At 42.2% G+C, this 21,792-nt stretch overlaps 1 protein-coding gene and 1 long non-coding RNA gene across 4 annotated transcripts; both read right to left on the reverse strand.

The window, feature by feature from the left end:
- Window positions 1-2,217: 2,217 nt before the first annotated feature.
- Window positions 2,218-13,057, reverse strand: LOC122969696. Its single transcript, XM_044335619.1, has 8 exons — window positions 12,785-13,057; window positions 12,597-12,690; window positions 12,414-12,481; window positions 12,091-12,306; window positions 11,853-11,987; window positions 11,704-11,766; window positions 11,512-11,580; window positions 2,218-11,410 (listed from the first exon to the last, which is right to left on the reverse strand). Exons 1-8 carry the CDS (start codon window positions 13,055-13,057, stop codon window positions 3,338-3,340), a joined length of 8,991 nt encoding a protein of 2,996 aa, XP_044191554.1. The 3' UTR covers window positions 2,218-3,337.
- An 89-nt stretch (window positions 13,058-13,146) lies between these two features.
- LOC122990613 lies at window positions 13,147-21,505 on the reverse strand. 3 transcript variants are annotated; one of them, XR_006405425.1, is made up of 4 exons: window positions 21,467-21,505; window positions 13,574-13,833; window positions 13,339-13,441; window positions 13,147-13,245 (listed from the first exon to the last, which is right to left on the reverse strand). It is a non-coding gene; the product is annotated as an uncharacterized LOC122990613 (long non-coding RNA). The 3 variants fall into 3 exon arrangements; XR_006405422.1 differs by having other exon boundaries at window positions 13,339-13,833; XR_006405423.1 differs by lacking the exon at window positions 21,467-21,505 and adding an exon at window positions 15,076-15,378 and having other exon boundaries at window positions 13,339-13,833.
- Between the last annotated feature and the right edge of the window lie 287 nt (window positions 21,506-21,792).

Raw genomic sequence — 21,792 nt, forward strand, 5'->3', positions numbered from 1 at the left:
AACATGTAAAGTTTGGTGTAGACTCCAGCATTTACACTAAACTTATAGCAATTTCGCCTGTCATGGCGAAACATCAAAACTCAACGCCACGCCACGGCCACACGCTTCAATGCTAAGTAAATGTTTTGATAACTTTTGATCACACACTATTGTAGATGACACACACTGATTTTGAAGTCGTTACCATGAATTCTGTAGGAGGAGTTCGTTAAAATACAAGGTATGCCAAATGGTCAAAAAAACGCGAAAAATGACCACTTTTATCAAGATGGCCGACTTCCTGTAGGACTTACGATATGGCTCCAAGAGGCTTTTTTGTGCGTCTTGACATGATACATTAGCCTCCCGAATTTCATTTTCCTAGGTTCATCTGGAAGGCGGGGCTACAATTTTGAAATTTTCAAGGGGGCGCTGTTGAGCCATATTGTCACGTCTATGCAAATGACCTATCCAGGATTTTAGCTGGTGTCGCTCCAGATATGTGTGCCAAGTTTCGTGACTGTAGACCCATCCCTTATCCCTAAAATACAGCATCGTATTTCATGGCGAAGGATGTGTCGCCATGGCAACGGCGTTTGGTCATGGGTCACGACCTACCCAATGTAGCATCACCAAGGTCTTACATCTTAGCTGAGTCAATTTCAGATGCATCGGCCAAATTTCCTAGGAGTAATACAACAAAGAACGACGCATGATACTTCCTGTTGCCAGTAGGTGGCGCTATGACTCTCACTAAATATGGGCCTGAAAATGTGTTCAGACCGGGACTCTTAACAAGCATATGAAATTTGGAAAAGATCAGACCATGTGGAGTCAAGTTATAAGGCTTTGAAATTTCATGGCGAGACATCGAAATTCGCCGCGTCGTCATGGCAACACCTTTCCACGAAAAGTCACCAACTTCATAATACACCATCTCCAAGGTCTTTAGGCTATTCTGAGTAAATTTGAGGTGGATCCCATCACCGTGCCACCCACAGAGCGTCAAAGTGTAAAACATGTAACTTCCTGTTGCCAGTAGGTGGCGCTATGACTTACATCCAATATTGACACATGGATGTGTTCAGGACGGGACTCTTTCCAAGCACAAAAGGTTTGGGTCTCTTAGGATCGTGCATGCCGGAGTTATGGCTGTTTGAATTTTCACGGCGAAGGATCGAAATTCGCCGCCCGACCACACCCCCTCAACAATGTCGAAAACTCACCGTTTTGATAACTTTTCATCTCCCAGGTCTGTAGATGATACTGACCGAATTTCAAGTTGCTCAGGTCAAATCCCTAGGAGGAGTTCGTTAAAGTACGCGGGCTAAAAACGGCAAAATTGGCCTGAAAAACGCAACTTTGAACCAAAATGGCCGACTTCCTGTTGGACTTAGGGTATGGCTCCAAGAGACTTTTTGGTGCGTCTGGTCATGATATATAAGCACACCAAATTTCATTGTTCTACGACCATCTGTATCGTGGGGCTCGCTTTTCTTAATTTTCTAGGTGGCGCTGTCGAGCCATTTTTCCCCGCATTTTTTGCGAGACGCATAAAATCTGTGATTTTCACCAGAACTGACGCGCACGCCAATTTCGGTGAGTTTTGGTACACGTTTGTAGAAGTTATTTGAGGTCAAAGAGTCGCAATAATAATAATAATAATAAGAATAATAATAATAATAATAATAATAATAATAATAATAATAATAATAATAATAATTCCTTTGGAAACAAGAGGGCTTCGCGCTGGTCAGCGCTCGGGCCCTAATTAAAGCTGCAAGCAGCGTTGGACGGGCCTTCGCACCGTCCTAACGGCAGAGCGCGATGCAGATGAGGGGGTTATGACAGGCATGTAGATGTTTTCAGACCTGGGCTGACAGGTCTGACTTCACCAACCCCTCCCTTTTTTCCCCCTTCTTTCTCCCTGCTAGTTGGAGAGGAGGATTAAAATAGTTCTGTCTTGTGAAAGTCATAAATCCCATTACTTTGTCCCATTCCGTGGGAGTGAATCTCCAAAACTTAGAACATTATCCCTTAGCTGTTTTGCGAAAAAAAAAATTTCCGTTATAAGTGTATCTTTTTTTAACATGTGTTGCTAGGTAAAGAATGTTATTACATATAACCTTTCATGTAGTTATTCAATAAAGTGTTACATGGCGAGCCAGATGAATTGTGATTTGTGATATTCAATGTTGAACACCTTAATTGTTGACAGTAAATGACAGACAACATTTTGTTGTGAACATGGCAATTTATTTTTATTATAAAGTGGTTTAAACAAAAATTCATCAAGAAAAATATTTAGCCAACTTTTCCATGTACAACTGATGTATTGAAAATAACACTTTTGCAGCCCTGAATTTTGTCTTGAAATAACAAACAGTCAAAAACATAAAGTGGGGATACAAAGAGGAAGTGAGAGCATGGACAATAACAGTAACAATGACAATATGTGTTTTATATTTTTATAACTGTCCTGTTTGGCAGCTGAGGCGTGCAGAATGAAGAATCTGTGCCTTGGGGTGCCAGAACTGATGTGATAATAGGTCATGCACAAAAAACATGAAAATTCATATTTAAAGTTCTAAAGTTGAAATTCATGTTGTACATCATAATGACAAAAATACAAATGGTCGAAATGAGTACAGCTCAGTTATTAAATATAAGTGTAGCCGTTCCTGTTATGTTTATAGCAACATGTAGTTATTGGATCTGTGTATCTTATCTAAGCTGATGATGATGAGTAACACAGGAAAGATACAGACAACATGCAACATAAAGCCAGTTCCTTGTAAGATACATTTCTGCAATTGTTATTGACCTTTTCATTGTCAAATCACAAAAGAATAAAACTGTTGCATATTAACACACTAGGAATAAAGGTATCATGAATTGAAACATGCAAAAATATATAAATATTAACAGTTGTAAGACAGACCAACAGCTAGCATGTGGCAAACAGACACTAAGACATCTTCACAAACACCAGCTACAAAGTGCTTCATAGTCAAATAAATAAGTACAAAGTGCTTTACAGTCAAAGAAATAAGTTAATAATAAATAAATGTAAAATCTCCATTTCATGATCATTTTAACATAATACAATACATAATAATCCCAAATCTATCAACCATACTACACTATCAAAAATGTGTACACACGATTGAGGAGTTGGAGTGGGACAGACTCTACACTAAATAAGACAGCAACCATAATGACAGCCAGTAACGCACCATGAACAACACACAAGTCAGTGTGTTCCTAAAACCCTACAGATAAGCACAACTACAACATGAAGACGATAACAGTTACGCTGGGACACTGCGATGTAGCACATTACCTCAGACATAGTAAGTTATTCCTGCTCTAAATTGAAATCTACATCAAAAATTTCCTCCACACCCTCAAGCTCATCAAACATAATCAAACTGTCTATGTCATCTAACTGCCCCTGATCATCTAAAACACCAAAACTACACAGAATACCTTCATGATCACTGAAGTACGCTGGCATCACTGCACATTCCACATTATACCGTGTTGTTTTAACATATACATGATCAATCAATGTCCCCTTTTCTGTAGTTTCTTGTGTTACATGCTGCTTAAATCCTTTTAGGCTCAGGAATTTACAAATTGAGGATTCTTTTAAAATGTTTTCATTAAAGTCTCCCATTAGCACAATTGTTTTACTGATTGGATTTAACCAGTCAAGTAACTTCTCCACATTATGTTTAAATAGAGAGCTTGGATAAGATGGTGGACGATAAAGTACTGCCATCAATATGTTTAAATTGATACACAGGCATACCAAACACTCCAGATTTAAGTTTGGTACCTGCAGAATCTGATAGTCCAAATTGTCTAAACAGTACAAACCAACTCCACCATGTTGTAGATTTTTCAGCTCTGACAATTTGGGGTTACTGTTGGTGTAACACAAACTTCGAGGACGACTGTGGAAAGTGTACCCACACATTTGCACACTGTTTAATGAGGTTTGTGCAGTGAGCCACGTTTCTGTGACAGCAATACAGTGAGGCTGCAAATGCTGTGTGCAGGACACCAAATCTGAAAGGTGGCGACTTAAACTCTGAACGTTCATTAAATACACAGAGAAACTATGTGTATTTATTGAAGGCTTAGGTTGTTCAATTAAAAATGGAGGCATGCTATCCATGGCCTCCTTTATGGTGTCCTTGCAGTAAATGGCCTTCTCTGTAAAATCCCTGATGATCAGGCCAGACAAAGCCCTAACACGACTCAGAGCTACATACGCCTGCCCAGGTGCAAACACCTTCTTCAAAGATACAACAGCCTCATCTACAGTTAAGCCCTGAACTTTGTGTACAGTACACGCCCACGCTAATTTCAGAGGAAACTGTAAACGTACACAACCCCGTTTAGTGGCCTTCTCCTTCTCTGGTTCAATAGCAGTAGAATTCCTGCATTCTACTGCTGCATGGGCATATGTCTTCCTCCTCTGTAAGCCAATTTTATCATCGTCAAATTTAACATAAATTTTTAGAGGAAATGTTTTATCTTTACCAAAATCCATGTCAGTGACAGTGCCACATGCTCCATTCACCAGACCGTCTTCAACATCCACGTTCTTACATAGCATAACACGCGCATTCTTGGCCAAATACAAAGTTTGTTCTAAACATGTGTCCAGTGCATTATTTTGAGTACCACGTTCCAATTTACCTGTTTTCTTGTTTGTAAGGAAATCTTTAGCCTCAATTTTGATGTAATCAGGACACATGTCAAACAACTTATTGAAATTGTGTTCATGTACTTGCATATTTGTTGGGAAAATATGCAAGGCTGAGCTGTCTTCCCCTGTCTCACGTGATTGCAACATCTCAACGTCACTCTCTAACATGGGGGTTTTCTTGGAACGCACTCGCAACCTGTTTAACAACTCTGCAAATGAGCTATCCTTCTGCCTAACTATTGTTTTCAGCTCCACTACACTGAAATGGCACCACAAGTCCACACCAACCTGACTGTTATGCAGAGGCTTCCCTTTAACAGGAGGCAACTGATAAAAGTCACCAACAGCTATCACACTAACATTACCAAATGGGGAAAAGTCACCAGTGTGCTTAAGCTGCCTCAACCTGCCATGGACATAGGTCAACAGATTGTGATCAACCATACTGATTTCATCAATGATTAAAATTTGGAGTTGACTAAATTTTGCTCTTAGAGAGTTTAGTTTATCTTCACCCAAAGGGGTATAAGGTAAACTAGAGTGTGTGCCAATACTCAGTGTGTGATGAATTGTAGCTGCGTTTAAAGAGTATGCAGCTATGCCTGTTGAAGCAGTTAACAAAACACAAATATCGTCTGGTTGATGACAAAGTGTTGACAACAGCCTCCCTGCCTCATACTGAATAGCTCTAATTAAGTGACTTTTCCCCGTCCCTGCGCCACCTGTCACAAAGACATGCATAGGCTCTGGGTTTTTACCCATCACCTTCTGCAAACACCACTGTCTGACCTTATAAAAAATAGCCATCTGCGTCTCATTCAGAGACCTAACCAAAGCTAACCCCTCATGTCTAGGCATAATTTTCCTGGGTCTCTCTAAATGTGCTAATTGTCTGTTATCAGCGGCCAAGTCTGGAACATTTTCCATTGCTTCCAATAACTGTTCATCCTTTTTTTCACCTCTCTGTTGCTGTCTCATTTCGTCTACACATTCAAGGCGTTCCACTTCCTGTTCAGGACACAGCTCCCCCCAAACATCTTCATCAACTCCGTTTTGCTCGACAATTTCCTGAGCTCTTTCCAAATCAGGACAATCTACTTCAAACTTTGCCCTGTTCTCGTCAACCACAGTCTTAACCGAATGCACAGAACCATCACTAAATGTCACATCGCCACCGTTATAGAACTGACTAAACATTTCAAACCCTTCAGGTTTTAAGTCTGAGTCAGCTCTATAGGGAAGGAACAATTGCATCAGACTCTGAAAATGGTCCTCCTCTCGTTTCTCTAAATCAAAACGCATATAACGAACAACTGCGAACTGAGAGCGTGTTCTCCTCAAGATGAAGCCTAAACCACTTTTCAGTTCAATCATGTCTTTAGACTTCTCGTTCTTGGAGAGAACACGATACTCAGACGCAAATGTAGCCATGCACATGTTATCAAAGACATCATTGTCAGGCCTGTTCCTATACCTGTCCACTATGCCAGGCATCCACATGTCCTCTGTCTTAAGCTCAGTACAAACTGTTTTCTGTTTCAAAACACTGAGGGGTAAACTCATCTTCACTATGTTGTTCCCAGTTGGCACAAACACAACCTTTCTGGAACACTCCTTCAGATGCATGTTGGTTAGCCTATACACCGCCTCCTGAGCACAGACGTCCCTATTGTGTAAATATACACTGCCTAGCTTTTTCAATGCTTCTTTAGCAGAGAGATTTCCTTGTTTTGTTGCTTCTTTTTGGGCGTTACTCAATAATAGGCCAATTTCTCTCTCTGCTTTAGTAATATAAGATATGATATAGATGACGACTGCATAGGCGTCGGTGACAAAGCTAATGTCCAAATTTGCATTCCAGCACTTCAACAACTGCTTACTATACTGGTTTACCCAAACTTCGTTCACCCCTCTCCTATAAACCACTGTGCTCTTTTTTTCCAATCTTCGATAAGCTTCTTCAAAGATGCCCTGATTGATGCCTAGAGTCTGAAACAAATCCTCTACACTGACAAAACTCACTTCTTCTTCCTGAGCTTTCTTAACAGCTGTCTTAACATTTTGCAAAATATACTGTGCCCTCTCTTTTGGCATCAAATCATCATCAAAACACTTACAGACAGGATGGTTCTTTGAACCAGGATCATTCATGGTCTCCTTCACCTTATGATCACATTTGCAGTCTTTTGTCTCTATTTTACAAACAAACGTCCTAGATGAAACAGGTTTTGGGAAATTAAACCGACATGTTGTTTTCTTTTTCCTGCATGATTTAGAATGTCGTTTCGAGTGTGATTGAACTGATGACACAATGTCCAATAATGTATCATCATCTGAGGGTAACTCGCATGTAACATATTTATCTATGAACTCAACGACCTCCTCATCTGTGTTTTTATCAATTTGGGGAGCACCCTCAATCCAAAACAGACAGTGTACATGAGGAGAACCGCGCTGCTGAAATTCTACCCTATAAAAGTGATCAATGATTTTGCCAATTGGTTGGGAAGGAGACATGAGAACCTCGTTCAAAAAACAATGCCATCTGTAGTCAAACATCCTCGCAGCTGTGACCGGGTTACGACGCAACAACTCACACCTGTCTGCCCACTCCAAATCCTCTACAGTCTGTGTCCTACCTTCCTGTTTTAGAATAGTGGTCAAAAGATTCTGCCAGCGCAGATCCGCAGAGGAAAACGAGCAAAACCATGTCGGGATCCCCAACTGACGTACGCATGCTAAGATGTCTTTCTGAACTGACTGCCAAAAAGCTGGAGTTCCTCTAATTGGCTTAAGAAACCTATAACCCTCATCGCACTTTAACAACTTCTTCAGAGACTCCTCGTCCATCAACATTTCTGGACTAATCCTTTGCGACTTCTGTCCACCTTTACCCTTGCGCAACGCAACAGAAACACTCGATGACACACGATCTATCTCTGACATGTATTGGGCAAAGAAAATGTATTCTACATTTCGTGCAAAACGACCATCCGCATGCATAATCCTGTTATTAAAGTAACGAGACAGAGTTAGGCGATATGAGCGGCTGTCATGGAAAGTCTTACTACCAAGAGGAAACAACACAGGGAAACATTTAGCCTCATTCGTGTGGTCAGAAAGCACCCTAACCGGACTATTCCCCTCTGCAGGCGCAATGTTTACAATGTCATCAAAATACTGGTCTAATGCTTCCTGACCAATATCTATAGGCATAAGACAAGTGTCCTGAAACATGCAGTGCTGCTGTCTGTCATGTAACAATTCATCCTGTATTATCTCTGCTGTTTCCTCCACACCATCAACTACAGCCTGTTCTGTGACCTCACCACCTGCCTGAGCTGTCACCTCACCACTTCTAACAACCAGATCTTCCTGACATGAAGCTACCTTTTCTACAACAACTTCATCCTCACTACCTGGCTGATCCTCCTCATATTCCCCATCTTTTTGCCTACAAAACTCGTTTACCCACTCTTCGTTAAACTCAATATCATTGTAATAAATATTAGTTCTCTTTAAATACTCTAGCGCCTGTCTTACACGTGAAGTATCTACAAACTGATACTCGTAATGTCCTTTATACGTCAATTTGCGCTTTAATTTCACCTGTAGCAGAGACCCTTCCATGCTACAACGTGGCAACACATTAGTCGTCTGCTCTACATTAGCTGGAACACATGTAACCGGACCATGTACTCCATTCTGTCCTCCTTTAGGCAATGCCAACATTTTCATGAACGGAATGTGCAGAGCTATCAGGTGTTGTTCTAAACTATTCAAACATGCCAGTTCAGGTGGAATTGGATCAAGCATCAAAGTATTAACCCAACATTCAGCTGGTATCTGACCTTTACTTATCTTATTGTGACAGGTATAACAAATCCAAAGCTGCCCTCTAGATAAAACCAACTGACAAGGCACAACGCAGTCATCAGAACACCTATGTAAAAACTTCTCACTAATGCACATTTCTGCAATGCCAGCTGTTGCTGAACTTCTAGTATACACTTCCCTATCACAACTCAGCAATTGAGATCTAAACATCAACCGGTGACAAACACAACACACAAAATGTGGCCCATCTCTGACTTTCTCTAAAAACTGATGCATAACAAAACCAAAATCTTCTGACTTCTCTGTCTTCTGCTTCCTACTAAACACAACATTGGCAATAACTTGCTGCTTAAACTCAGAACTATCATGATACTTTCTTCTCCTCACTTCTCTACTCCTTACTTTAACCTTCTCTCTATGCTTGACATTGTCTCTATAGTTCACCATACTATATACTTTACTCTGAGCTTTAACAGTCTCTCTATGCTGGAAGTTGTCTCTATATTTCAAAATACTCTGAGCTTTAACACTGTCCTTATGTTGGAAGTTGTCTCTATATTTCAAAATACTCCGAGCTTTAACACTGTCCTTATGCTGGAAGTTGTCTCTATATTTCAAAATACTCCTGGCTTTAACAGTCTCCTTATGCTGTAAGTTGTCTCTATATTTCAGAATACTCCTGGCTTTAACACTGTCCTTATGTTGGAAGTTGTCTCTATATTTCAAAATACTCCTGGCTTTGACATTCTCTCTATGCTGGAGGCTGTCTCTATATTTCACCATACTGTTTAATTTCCTCTTGGCTTTAACACTCTCCCTATGTGGTATATTTTCATGATACTTTGTTACACTCCATAATTTTGCCCTTTCCCTAAACAACACATTTTCGTGATACATCTTTCTACTCCTTAACTGACGTTTCTCCCTTATCCCCATGTTCAATTTCTCCTGTGTCTTTTTCTTCTGACTCATATACTTTGACCTCAAAGACTTACTACTTGATTTTACCTCAGTAGCATCATTCACAACATCAGCACTATCTATACCTTTATCAGAAACTACACATTCTAACTTACATCCTACTGCTGCCTTGTCACAGTCAACAATATCCTTCATTCTAGACCTAATGCTGTAACCTGTCACTTCATTAAGTTTACAATAACCGTAACAAGTCTGTAGTCCTGGCTGACAAACACAAACAACATTCTCAAAATGCTTGCCCATAATGTTCTCTAAATAAATGCACTCTGCAGACAAAAGGTCATTGTTGCTGCTGTACTTAAGCCAACGCCCACCATAAAAAGTACACACACTAACTCCTAACCAATCTGCTGTAACCTGTATTTCCACCTCTGTGGCCCAAGTGTTAACGGTTCTCATCCTGGACTGCTTAATGTACTCTAACACAGAGGAATACTCACTCCTCAAAATACTCTGGTATTGAACTGCATTCCTCTCCAGCTCTTTACATACTGCAAGTCTAATCTTACGATGATACTTCTGAGAACCACTCACAGCCTGAGAGATGGCTCTAAAGAAGCAGTTACCATCAGCCACAACCTTTTCATTCCTACATGGGACACCTGTCAACCCAACTTCTTTGGACACTGGACCAGTGACCTTCACATAGTCAACATTTAATTTTGTACACAAAACCTGACAAACATCTACACTAAGAGGACAGAAGACCAGCTCGTCATTCCTCACAGCACTAATAAATTCAACATCTAAGTTAATTTCACTAACATCAAACCTCTTTGATTTCTTTTCCATGCAGTTGTGAGAAGAAATCTTGCGTTTTCTGCCATAAATACTTGTTGGTTCTTCCTCTGAATTGCTGCTAACCTCAACGGCTAAAGTCTGGACAGAAATGTTAGACACTGATACACTTGCAGTTACGCTAGGCTCTGGTGTTGGCACTGTACTCATATCAATGCTACAACTCTCCACAGAAAAACCAGACGGAACTGTACTTACACCACCACTAACACCACACAACTCGTACAGCTTCTGACTTGTGCTGACACTGTCTGCCAAACAACAGATGTAGAGATGCAAATCATCAAGACATCCAAAATGCAAAACCACACTGGTACCATTGCAGTGTAACAAGCCTAAGTTACTGCGTGAGTGACTGTCGACCACAGCGAAGTGACCATTCTCACAGATGATGGCAGAAGTGTTACCACACAGTGTCAAAAGACATGTTGTGTACTGACTGAAGATCCTCTCCAGTCCATTACGTAGACTGACAAACACACCAAAGTCAACTAATTCTCCTTCAGTCACACCTACTTCACCCATCACCACATCGCCAAAAGTAAAACTACACACCTGTCCATCAATTTCTAACTGCTGTGGCAAATCTGGAACAGATAAAAGACCTGACTGATGCATAAAGATGCCATGGTCACGCAAACTGCTGTACAACTCATCACCTACAACCAATGCACTATCCAGATCATTCCTCTCCCACATAAACACACTGCTCACCATGTGTTTGGCTAAGCTGACCAAAGCTACAGCCATACACTGCAATCCTCTGTATTTAAACTGCTCATCTCCTTGGTGAAATGAGCCCCTTACAACCTTTACTAGCTTAATTCCTCTGCTATTCTTAGCCACCATTGCCACAACGTTGCTTTTGGAACCACACTGAGCTGCTTTAACATCAGAAACAGAAAAACAAGGAGAAAAACTAGACTTAGCTTTGCTGATCTTCTGTGGCATTCTTGCTCCCTCCTCGATGGTGGACGTCATCGGCATGGCAGGGCAAGTTGCAGCAACCTCTTCCTCCCCCACCACCTCTGGCAACGCACCAGCACACAATGGCACCGCAGACCCCCTCAAGAACTCCTGGGCTACTGCCTCCACCTGAGAAATGTAAAGACAAGGTTTTACTAAGAAACAGAATAGGTGAAAAAAATGTTGATGTTGTCATCAATAACAAGTCTCACATTTAAACAAAGACAAACCTGCTGCACTGCTGGGCTGGGCCTGGAGGCAGACTCGATCACACGTGCAGGTGAAGGTGTTGCCAACACCTGTAAAGAATAGGAAAGGACAAAAAGTCAATCAAACAATGCACTCATTAAACTTGCATATGTACAAAGACACCAAAAACAGTATTGAAGAAAAAAAAAAAAAACAAAAACCACCACACCAACCTGTCGCTTTCCTCCTCTGCTCCTCGTGGCAACACCTCTCGGCTGACGCTTCACAGGGGAAGACTAAAGGAAAAAAAACAGGACTTTATAACAGCTGACTCCATGTTTAGCTCTTGGCAGTATATACACATAATTTGTAGACAAGTTACCTGGCCAGCTGCTGGAGCAGCAATGCAGTCAGAGGCCGAAGAAGGCGAAACCTTCTCCATGGCATCCAACATGGCACCGCTGAACCACACAGGGTTGGACGGGATGACAGACTGTCGCACCGTAGGTGTTCCAGCCTTTAAAATACAAAGAGAAAAAGGAGAATTGCTTAGATGTTTCCCAACCAAACAGAACTGTGAAAAAATGTCCAGCCACACAATGAGTTAGCACACGAACTACCTTGCACTCCCGTCCAACAACTGTCCACTCCCAGGGGTCGCTGTGCCGAGGCACGGGGACGTGTCCTGTCACAACCAGCCTGGGGGAAACCCTGGTACGCGGTGACGTCCGGGGAGACACCGGAGGCTCAGGTGGAGGGGGTACCAGCTGGCGAACCGCGGCGTCCCACAGCAGCTCCACCATGACCGGCATGCCATCGGTGTCGCTGAGGTGCACCTGAAAACAGTCAAACAGCAGACTTTAATCACATGTGTTTATCTGACATATGGGCAAGCAAAACTCTTCCATGTTACATTTCACAAAAAAAAGCATGCTGTACTTACACCGTCGTGGCACCACAGCTCCAACCGATGCAGAGGGAGGTGCTCTGCCACAGACACAAATGGGAGACCTGACAGAGAAGTGAAACATGATTACTTCTTCTAATCTTTACACCTGTATTAACCATTTGTGTTAAATTTTACAGTATATTAATTACAGCTGCAGATGACCAAAACTTTACATACCCATGCGTGCTGTGACACGGTGGTACTCCTGACGCAGCAGGTCCTGCAGGCCCGGATCAGTGTTGATGCGTGGAGGGAAGTCCAGCACAAACACCTACAGAGAAAGTAATTACAATTATCTGCTTAACAGATGTGCCACTTAAGGACCAAGAAATAATGACAGTAATTTTTCACAAAGCTATACACACCTTGGGCCAGAGGTTGCAGACAGTGGTCAGGAGAGCACCAAAGTCCAACGCTGCCTCACCAATGGTCCTGCTGGCAGTGAGGTTGTTGCTCGGGGCACACACACAGACCGCGTCCGGGGTCCACGGGAGGGAAGCATGCATCACCTCTGTCCTCAGGTCAGCTGCCGCTCCACCTGGAACAGAGAGAAAAGAAAAAGACAAAGATCCCTGTGGCATACTTACAAATCCGTCGACGATGGCCCGCAGGTGAGAGTCCCCAATGACGAACACCATCTGCAACAGAGACAGTGCGTTAGAACAAAGACACCAACCATGACTCCATACACTCAATGACTTCTAAATAAAAAAGACAAATACCTGCTGGTCCGAACGCTGCGCTGGAGTGACGAACTTGATGGGACGGTGGGTCAGCTCCGAAGTTCGCCATCTCCGCACACGATGGCGGTAACCAGTACCGCGCCCTGTTACAACGTTAACCATGGTAAAGAATGTCAACACATGCCTAGCAAATGGATGCATTTTAATGAAACACTTCAAAAATACATTATACATACGAGCAACAAACTCGGGGATGGGTGGCCCAGGGGTCCAAGACTGCCGCTCTGCATTCCTCCGCTTGGCCGCCTGAGCACGACGGTGGGACTTCGCACGGGGCATCTGCAATGAAAAATTACTTTTTATTAAACCATAACACAGAAATCTTTGCAGCCTGTGCCAGTGATACTCACCAGGCAGAGGTCACCAAACACTTTTACTTCAGAATTCACACACAAAATTTATTCAACTTACCTTGGCAATGAGATGGGCAACTTTTATTTAAAAAAAACTGTGTGTGAGTGTGCGCGTGTGAGTGTATGTAGTTGTGTGTGTGTGTGTAATCTGTAAATGTGTGACAATTATCAATAAGTTATGTGTGTCTTAAATTAAATAATTAAATAACTATATGTGTAAATGTTGTAGATCCGAGAATCACTGATATAGTGCAAATATCGCTTGTGACAGCTGACAAACCAGCAGAGCACCAGATCACACAGGCAAGAGTTGGATATCTGTAAATATAAGAATACACATCGTTTTATTTACGCCATGCTGTTATGTAGAAAAATTATAAAATAGTGTTAAAAAAAGGATACAATATTGAACATCCACATACATAGCTCCATATCTTTATACAATGTTTTAATAATGAATTTACACCCAAAAACATGAACAAATTATATTGCAGAGCACTCTTTCAGTCACAACCTAACACAGAAGCTAGTTGGTAGCAGGCTACCAAAGCCAACTTTTAGTCTCTGTTATGCTACTATAAGATTTAGAATAACATACTCATGCTATATCAATGTGTTCAGTTCACTAAAATTAACTACAACTTGTGGTCTCTTATAAACAGAATTAGTTGTAATTAAATATACATCAAACAGTCTGCTTACGGATTTAGGCCTGTTTATGCTAGCCAACATTGGCATTCTCACTAATAACAGGGTGTAAATGCACCGTGCTAAACAAGCTACCGCCATGGTCTGCCCCACCCCCTTGTCCAAATACGGTCACTTCCGTCTCCAACAATCAAACGTGGCAACGGCCAAACCAAGATGGCGACTGCCAAAGAGCAACTCGAAGCTTCACAATAGCACTTCCAACGGCCAACATGGCCGCACCCGAGCCGTACTACTGGCGTTTTGTCTGTACACGGCTTTACAGACAATTCGAATGACCACGAATTATGATAATCCATAAAAAACCATCAATACATCTTTGAATCGATCTCACATTATCTACACTGCTTTTTGTATTTTATCGAATTATTTTAGCATCAGCCACGTGTCTAAAGACTACATTTTATCAGAGGAAACTAAGCTGTGTGTGAAATTTTGCCCGCGCCTGCATCCACCCTCACCACACACAGTCACAAACGTGGCAACGGCCAAATCCAAGATGGCGATTGCCAAAACGCTACACTCTAGGCTTCACGAAAGCAGGTCCAACGGCCACAATGGCCGCCGCCGCGCCGTACTACAAACGTTTGCTCTGTATACGACTGTAGCATACAATGCACATGGTTACAAAATATGTAATCCATCAAAAAATTTTTATGGAACAATTTAAGCATCAGCCACGTGTCTAAACACTGTATTTTATCAGGGAAAAGTAAGCTGTGTGTAAAATTTCGCCCGCGCCTCAACCAACCACACCACACCACACCACACCACACAAGGTCAACAAACAACAGTCACATTACAAATATACTGTACAGTAGTTAATACCACAGAGAAAACAGAAGTTCTTACCTCGACAACGTGACCAAGTGTGGCCTGTACCGCTGAAGCCGGCTGTTTTATGAGCTTGACTGACACGTCATCAAACCATCACCACGCCCACACCTTTACTAGCGCAATCATTGCAACAATCATGTACATAAAATGGCGTCTTCTCGAACTTTCTGGAAGTTGACTCACATTTGTACCTAAAGATAGATGTGTGCGACGCGGAAAAAAATACTCGTACAATGTGCGACTACTAATTGCAACCATAAAAGTATATGAATTCTGAACGGATTTAAGTTGAAACACCAGTAAAAAAAAAAAAAGTGGCGACACTTGTAAGGTCAGCGGAGCGTTAACTTCAGCATGACCGAAAGAAGCACAACCAGTTCGCCTCTGCTAGCCTCTCAGCTAACCCCGGCTCTCTGTTTAGATCCAAACGGAGCACCGAGTCCCGATTTGTTCTTTAGGTTAAAGCGGAGAACAGGCAGCAAACAGGCAGCAGCGGAGCGTTAACTGCAGCATGACCGAAAGAAGCACAACCAGTTAGCCTCTGCTAGCCTCTCAGCTAACCCCAGCTCTCTGTTTAGATCCAAACGGAGCACCGAGTCCCGATTTGTTATTTAAGTTAAAGCGGAGAGAATCAGCGGGTCTGTCGGCCAGCTGACTGAAGTGAAACCTGCGGAAAAAACACCGTGACCATCACGGTAAAACAGTCCGTACAGAACTACTGTGTTCAGCTGCACAGATAGGAAATCCCTCGGCTGACAGGATGTACCACTCTGTGAGGAAAAATATTTTACCCTCCACTTTTTGGTTTATAACACAGTTGGCAACCAGCATATTAGGTGCATTACTGCCACCCTCTTCCTGAGTTTTTCCCTCATATCAGCTATAGTCTTTCTTGATCATTAGTACAATATATGATCACATGTGTAATAGTCCCTTCAGCCAAGTTAGAAAAAATATGTGCATGTATGAACAACAGCAATTGGAGAAGATGACAGTCGCAAAGTAATCATGTTAAATAATCATGATCTCAATATTGAACAAAAATGATCGTGATTATAATTTTTGCCATAATCAAGCACCCCTAAAAACAGCAAATTGTGATTTACACACACACACACACACACACACACACACAAAGACTTTAGATATGTATGTGATCAATTGTAAATATGTTATAATGAATTGTTTTCTTTAAGAAACTGTTACTTGAACATTTTTCAGTGTGCTCCTAAAGTTATATGTATGCTCCTAATTGCTTTCATTTAGGAGCACATGTGCTCCTTGAAAAGAAGTAAGGATTGAACACTGCTGTCACTGCTGCAGTCCAAGGGCTTCTGTCACAGGCAGTAGATATTTACTTTACCCATCCCCCCCCTCCCATTCTCTCTCTCTCCCTCACAGTTGGAAGGAAAGATTTTAAAGTGATCTTCTTGTGAAAAATCCTCATAAATGCCATAACTTTGGCCAAATCTTACATAAAAATATCATTTTTTTGTAGGAATTTTCATCGCGAATCCATTGATACAAGTTTGAAAGTGGTCGGACTTATAGTTTAGACTCCAGATGCCCCAGTTTGGCACAAAGTCCATGCCCAAAATTTGCCTCCCCATTGGTTTACATTGTAATGTGTAATGTCGCACTCCAACTTTCAGGGCTTACTAAATCAAAACCGTTCGAGTTATTACAAAGTTTTTCATAACTTTTGCTCAACACAGTGTGATAAGTCATATATTGAAGTTTGAAGCCGATACCATTAACGCCCTAGGAGGAGATAGCGTTTATTCAAGGTCCAAAATTGGCAAAAAATCGTACTTTGAAATTGACATTGCAGATTTCCTGTTGGATTTAGGTCAGGGGTGTCAGCGTATGATTTGTAGGTCCTGATGAGACGAATAATTGAGTTTTGGTTCGATCTCTCTACGACATTCCTACGGGCCGTGGTGGCCGTTTTAGATACGTAGGTGGCGCTAGAGAGCACATTTTGGCACTTTGGGGTTTAATTTTTTCATTTTATCAAATTTTTCACCATTCCTGACAGGCGTGCCAAATTTGGTGAGTTTTTGAGCATGTTTAGGGGGTCAAATTTAGAGTTAAAGTGGCGTAACAAGAAAGAATAATAATAATAATAAAGAAACAAACGCACGAAAAACAAGAGGGTCTTCGCCCTTTGGGCTCAGGCCCTAATTAAAGCTGCAAGCAGCGTTGGACGGGCCTTCGCGCCCTTGCGCACGTCGGGCCGCGGCGCAGTCAGTTGAGCTTGTGGGAACCAAGAAAACGTTTGGAGATGATCAGCGTGAGAGTCTTTTTACACACAATACTAACCAGTGTCTCTCTGTGAGCCCACCCCTCTGTTCACAGACAATTATGAATTATGAAATCAAAATATTGTTAACCTTAATCAATAATTCAGGTACCAACTGTAGGATCTGCGAAGAACACAATTAATTATTTGCTATAATTATCAATTATCAATAATAATTAACTATAACAATTAACAGAATTATTAATATGAACTAACAAGCACGGAGCACCACCCGGAAACCAGGACCAATAACCGAACAAGGTAATCTCATAAATGGGAGTTCACCTAGAATGTTAATATCTGCGAGATATCAACATTCAAGGGTGAACAAAGAAGGGTTGAATTCAAGCTCTGACTCCTTTAATCAGCCACTTCTCACAATATGTTACACACAATAATGACAAAAGAACTTCTCTTTAAAGATATAACATTGTTTATTAAACTTAGCAAAATTAACAAAATTAACAAATACTTCATTCAATAAACAGCTATTCTAAAATCTAATTCTACCAAACAAAACACAAACAGCTTTGCACAGAGTTGGACACTTGCAGGGGAATGCGTGTGTGTGTGTGTGTGTGTGTGTGTGTGTGTTAGTAGCAAGAGAGGAAGGAGGGAAAGCGATCGTGAGAGGGAGAGAAGCGGCACTTTTGACCACAGAGAGCGCACGTACGGACGGCAGTCTGTAACGTACGTTGTCTGGTTTCTGATCGACAAATCAATTTACTTTCTCACTCACGGTGGCACAAAAGTAGCAGTTGTCCCGACCGGGAAAAACACAAAATAGTCTAGCGTGGTGAACACAACTAACAGGCAGCAAACTTAAAATACTCCTCACAGTAAAGCAGAGAAAAATGGACTCGGCGGTCCGTCAACTCACACAACAAGAACAACAGCAATAAAGCTAAAAAGGCTAAATGCTAAACAACAGCAACTGATGCTGAAAAGAACACACAACTAACACTGCCTATGCCCAGACTTATGCCTCTTACTTGGTCGCTTCAGAAAGTGCGCAGGTTGTGTGCGTGTGTGTGTGTAGTCCGTCTTAATGTCCATCTTTGTTCTTGGCTCGGAGGCAGACGGTGCCGTTCTCGCACGTCGTCGAAAACAAGGCAGCTGGCTCTGAGTGGAATGGCGGAGAGAACAGCAGAGACAACTCGGCGAAGACGCGCAGGGCAGAGCCGGTCCACGTTATCCCGAAGTAACTTCATTTCCTCTTTCTCGGGGGAATTTGAGGACGCTGGTTGCAGCAGCGGTCTCTCTCGGGTCCAGGAATGTGTTCGGGTGAACACGGGCAAAGTCTCGTCTCGTCCGACGAGGGGAGCCTTCGATGAGGGGAAAACATGTTCGTGGGGTAGTCAAGCTAACTCACAGGGGAACAGGAGTTACCCCTAGCTCAGTGACATGGGAAAGACGTGTAGTTTGGGCGTGCTCGCTTATAAAGGGGTGGTGATGTCATGGCTGCGTCCTCAGGACGCTCCGCTGTGCAGGAGCGTCTCCGCCAATGAGGGACCGATGTTGACTGCTCCCTGCTGAAGTGTGAAAATCGCAAAGCATCCTTGGAAATGGAGTTTGCTCCACCCTCATGGCAGGTCCATTACAGTTTTAATACGGAGCTCCGGAACTCCAGCCTTCCTGAGTTTTTCCCTCATATAGGCTATAGTTTTTCTTAATCATTACTACAATATATGATTACATATGTAATAGTCTCCTCAGCCAAGTTAGAAAAAGTATGTGCATGTATGAACAACAGCAATTGGAGAAGATGACAGTCAAAAAGTAATCATGTTAAATAATCATGATCTCAATATTGAACAAAAATGATTGTGATTATAATTTTTGCCATAATCAAGCACCCCTAAAAACAGCAAATTGTGATTTACATACACATACACACACACACACACACACACACACACACACACACACACACACACAGTTTAAATATGTATGTGATAAATTGTAAATATGTATGTAATGAATTGTTTTCTTTAAGAAACTCTTACTTGAACATTTTTCAGTGTGCTCCTAAAGTTATATGTATGCTCCTAATTTCTGTCATTTAGGAGCACATGTACTCCTTGAAAAAAAGTAAGGATTGAACACTGCTGTCACTGCTGCAGTCCAAGGGCTTCTGTCACAGGCAGTAGATGTTTACTTTACCCATCCCCCCCCTCCCATTCTCTCTCTCTCCCTCACAGTTGGAAGGAAAGATTTTAAAGTGATCTTCTTGTGGAAAATCCTCATAAATCCCATAACTTTGGCCAAATCCTACATAAAAATATCATTTTTTTGTAGGAATTTTCGTCACGAATCCATTGATACAGGTTTGAAAGTGGTCGGACTTATAGTTTAGACGCCAGATGCCCCAGTTTGGCACAAAGTCCATGCCCAGAATTTGCCTCCCCATTGGTTTACATTGTAAGGTGTAATGTCGCACTCCAACTTTCAGGGCTTACTAAATCTAAACCGTTCGAGTTATTACAAAGTTTTTAATAACTTTTGCTCAACACAGTGTGATAAGTCATGTATTCAAGTTTGAAGCCGATACCATTAACGCCCTAGGAGGAGATAGCGTTTATTCAAGGTCCAAAATTGGCAAAAAATCATACTTTGAAATGGACATTGCAGATTTCCTGTTGGATTTAGGTCAGGGGTGTCAGCGTATGATTTGTAGGTCTTGATGAGACGTATAATTGGGTTTTGGTTCGATCTCTCTACGACATTCCTACGGGCCGTGGCGGCCGTTTTAGATACATAGGTGGCGCTAGAGAGCACATTTTGGCACTTTGGGGTTTAATTTTTACATTTTATCAAATTTTTCACCATTCCTGATGTGCGTGCCAAATTTGGTGAGTTTTTGAGCATGTTTAGGGGGTCAAATTTAGAGTTAAAGTGGCGTAATAATAAAGAATAATAATAATTAAAGCTGCAAGCAGCGTTGGACGGGCCTTCGCGCCCTTGCGCACAGCGGGCCGCGGCGCAGTCACCTAAGCTCCTGGGAACCAAGAAAACATTTGGAGATGATCAGTGTGAGAGTCTTGACGCACAATACTAACCAGTGTCTCTCTGTGAGCCCACCCCTCTGTTCACAGACAATTATGGATTACGAAATCAAAATATTGTTAACCTTAACAACCTTATCAACTTTCAAGGGTGAACAAAGAAGGGTTGAATTCAAGCTCTGACTCCTTCAATTAGCCACATCTCACAATATGTTACACACAATAATGACAAAAGAACTTCTCTTTAAAGATATAACATTGTTTATTAAACTTAGCAAAATTAACAAAGTTAACAAATACTTCATTCAATAAACAGCTATTCTAAAATCTAATTCTACCAAACAAAACACAAACAGCTTTGCACAGAGTTGGACACTTGCAGGGGAATGCGTATATGTATGTATGTAAAGATGTGTGTGTGAGAGAGATGACGACGGGGCCTGACGTGATGACGTCGAAGGTCTGCGACGCGGACGTGACTGTGGGAGTATGTAACGTCACGCGAGACTCGATGGCATTAGTACGGCGGTGTCTTACAAGGTGACTGGTGGTCGGCGTCTTGCCCTCACCCAATTCCGTGAAAAACACACGTGTCTGATGGCGGATAACGAAAGACAAAGCAAAGCTTTGTCTGATGTTATCTGACCGTCAGATGTGCAAAAAGATGTCGGTGCGTGTGTCTGTGCGCGCGTGTGAGTGTGTGTGTTAGTCGCAAGAGAGGGAGGAGGGAAAGCGATCGTGAGAGGGAGAGAAGCTTTTGTCCACAGAGAGCGCACGTACGGACGGCAGTCTGTAACGTACGTTGTCTGGTTTCTGATCGACAAATCAATTTACTTTCTCACTCACGGTGGCACAAAAGAAGCAGTTGTCCCGACCGGGAAAAACACAAAATAGTCTAGCGTGGTGAACACAACTAACAGGAAGCAAACTTAAAATACTCCTCACAGTAAAGCAGAGAAAAATGGACTCGGCGGTCCGTCAACTCACACAACAAGAACAATAGCAATAAAGCTAAAAAGGCTAAATGCTAAACAACAGCAACTGATGCTGAAAAGAACACACAACTAACACTGCCTATGCCCAGATTTATGCCTCTTACTTGGTCGCTTCAGAAAGTGCGCAGGTTGTGTGTGTGTGTGTAGTCCGTCTTAATGTCCATCTTTGTTCTTGGCTCGGAGGCAGACGGTGCCGTTCTCGCACGTCAGCGAAAACAAGGCAGCTGGCTCTGAGTGGAATGGCGGAGAGAGCAGCAGAGACGACTCGGCGAAGACGCGCAGGGCAGAGCCGGTCCACGTTATCCCGAAGTAACTTCATTTCTTCTTTCTCGAGGGAATTTGAGGACGCTGGTTGCAGCAGCGGTCTCTCTCGGATCCAGGAATGTGTTCGGGTGAACACGGGCAAAGTCTCGTCTCGTCCGATGAGGGG

The sequence above is a fragment of the Thunnus albacares genome, chromosome 2 (assembly GCF_914725855.1).
Source record: "Thunnus albacares chromosome 2, fThuAlb1.1, whole genome shotgun sequence".
Lineage (NCBI taxonomy): Eukaryota > Metazoa > Chordata > Actinopteri > Scombriformes > Scombridae > Thunnus > Thunnus albacares.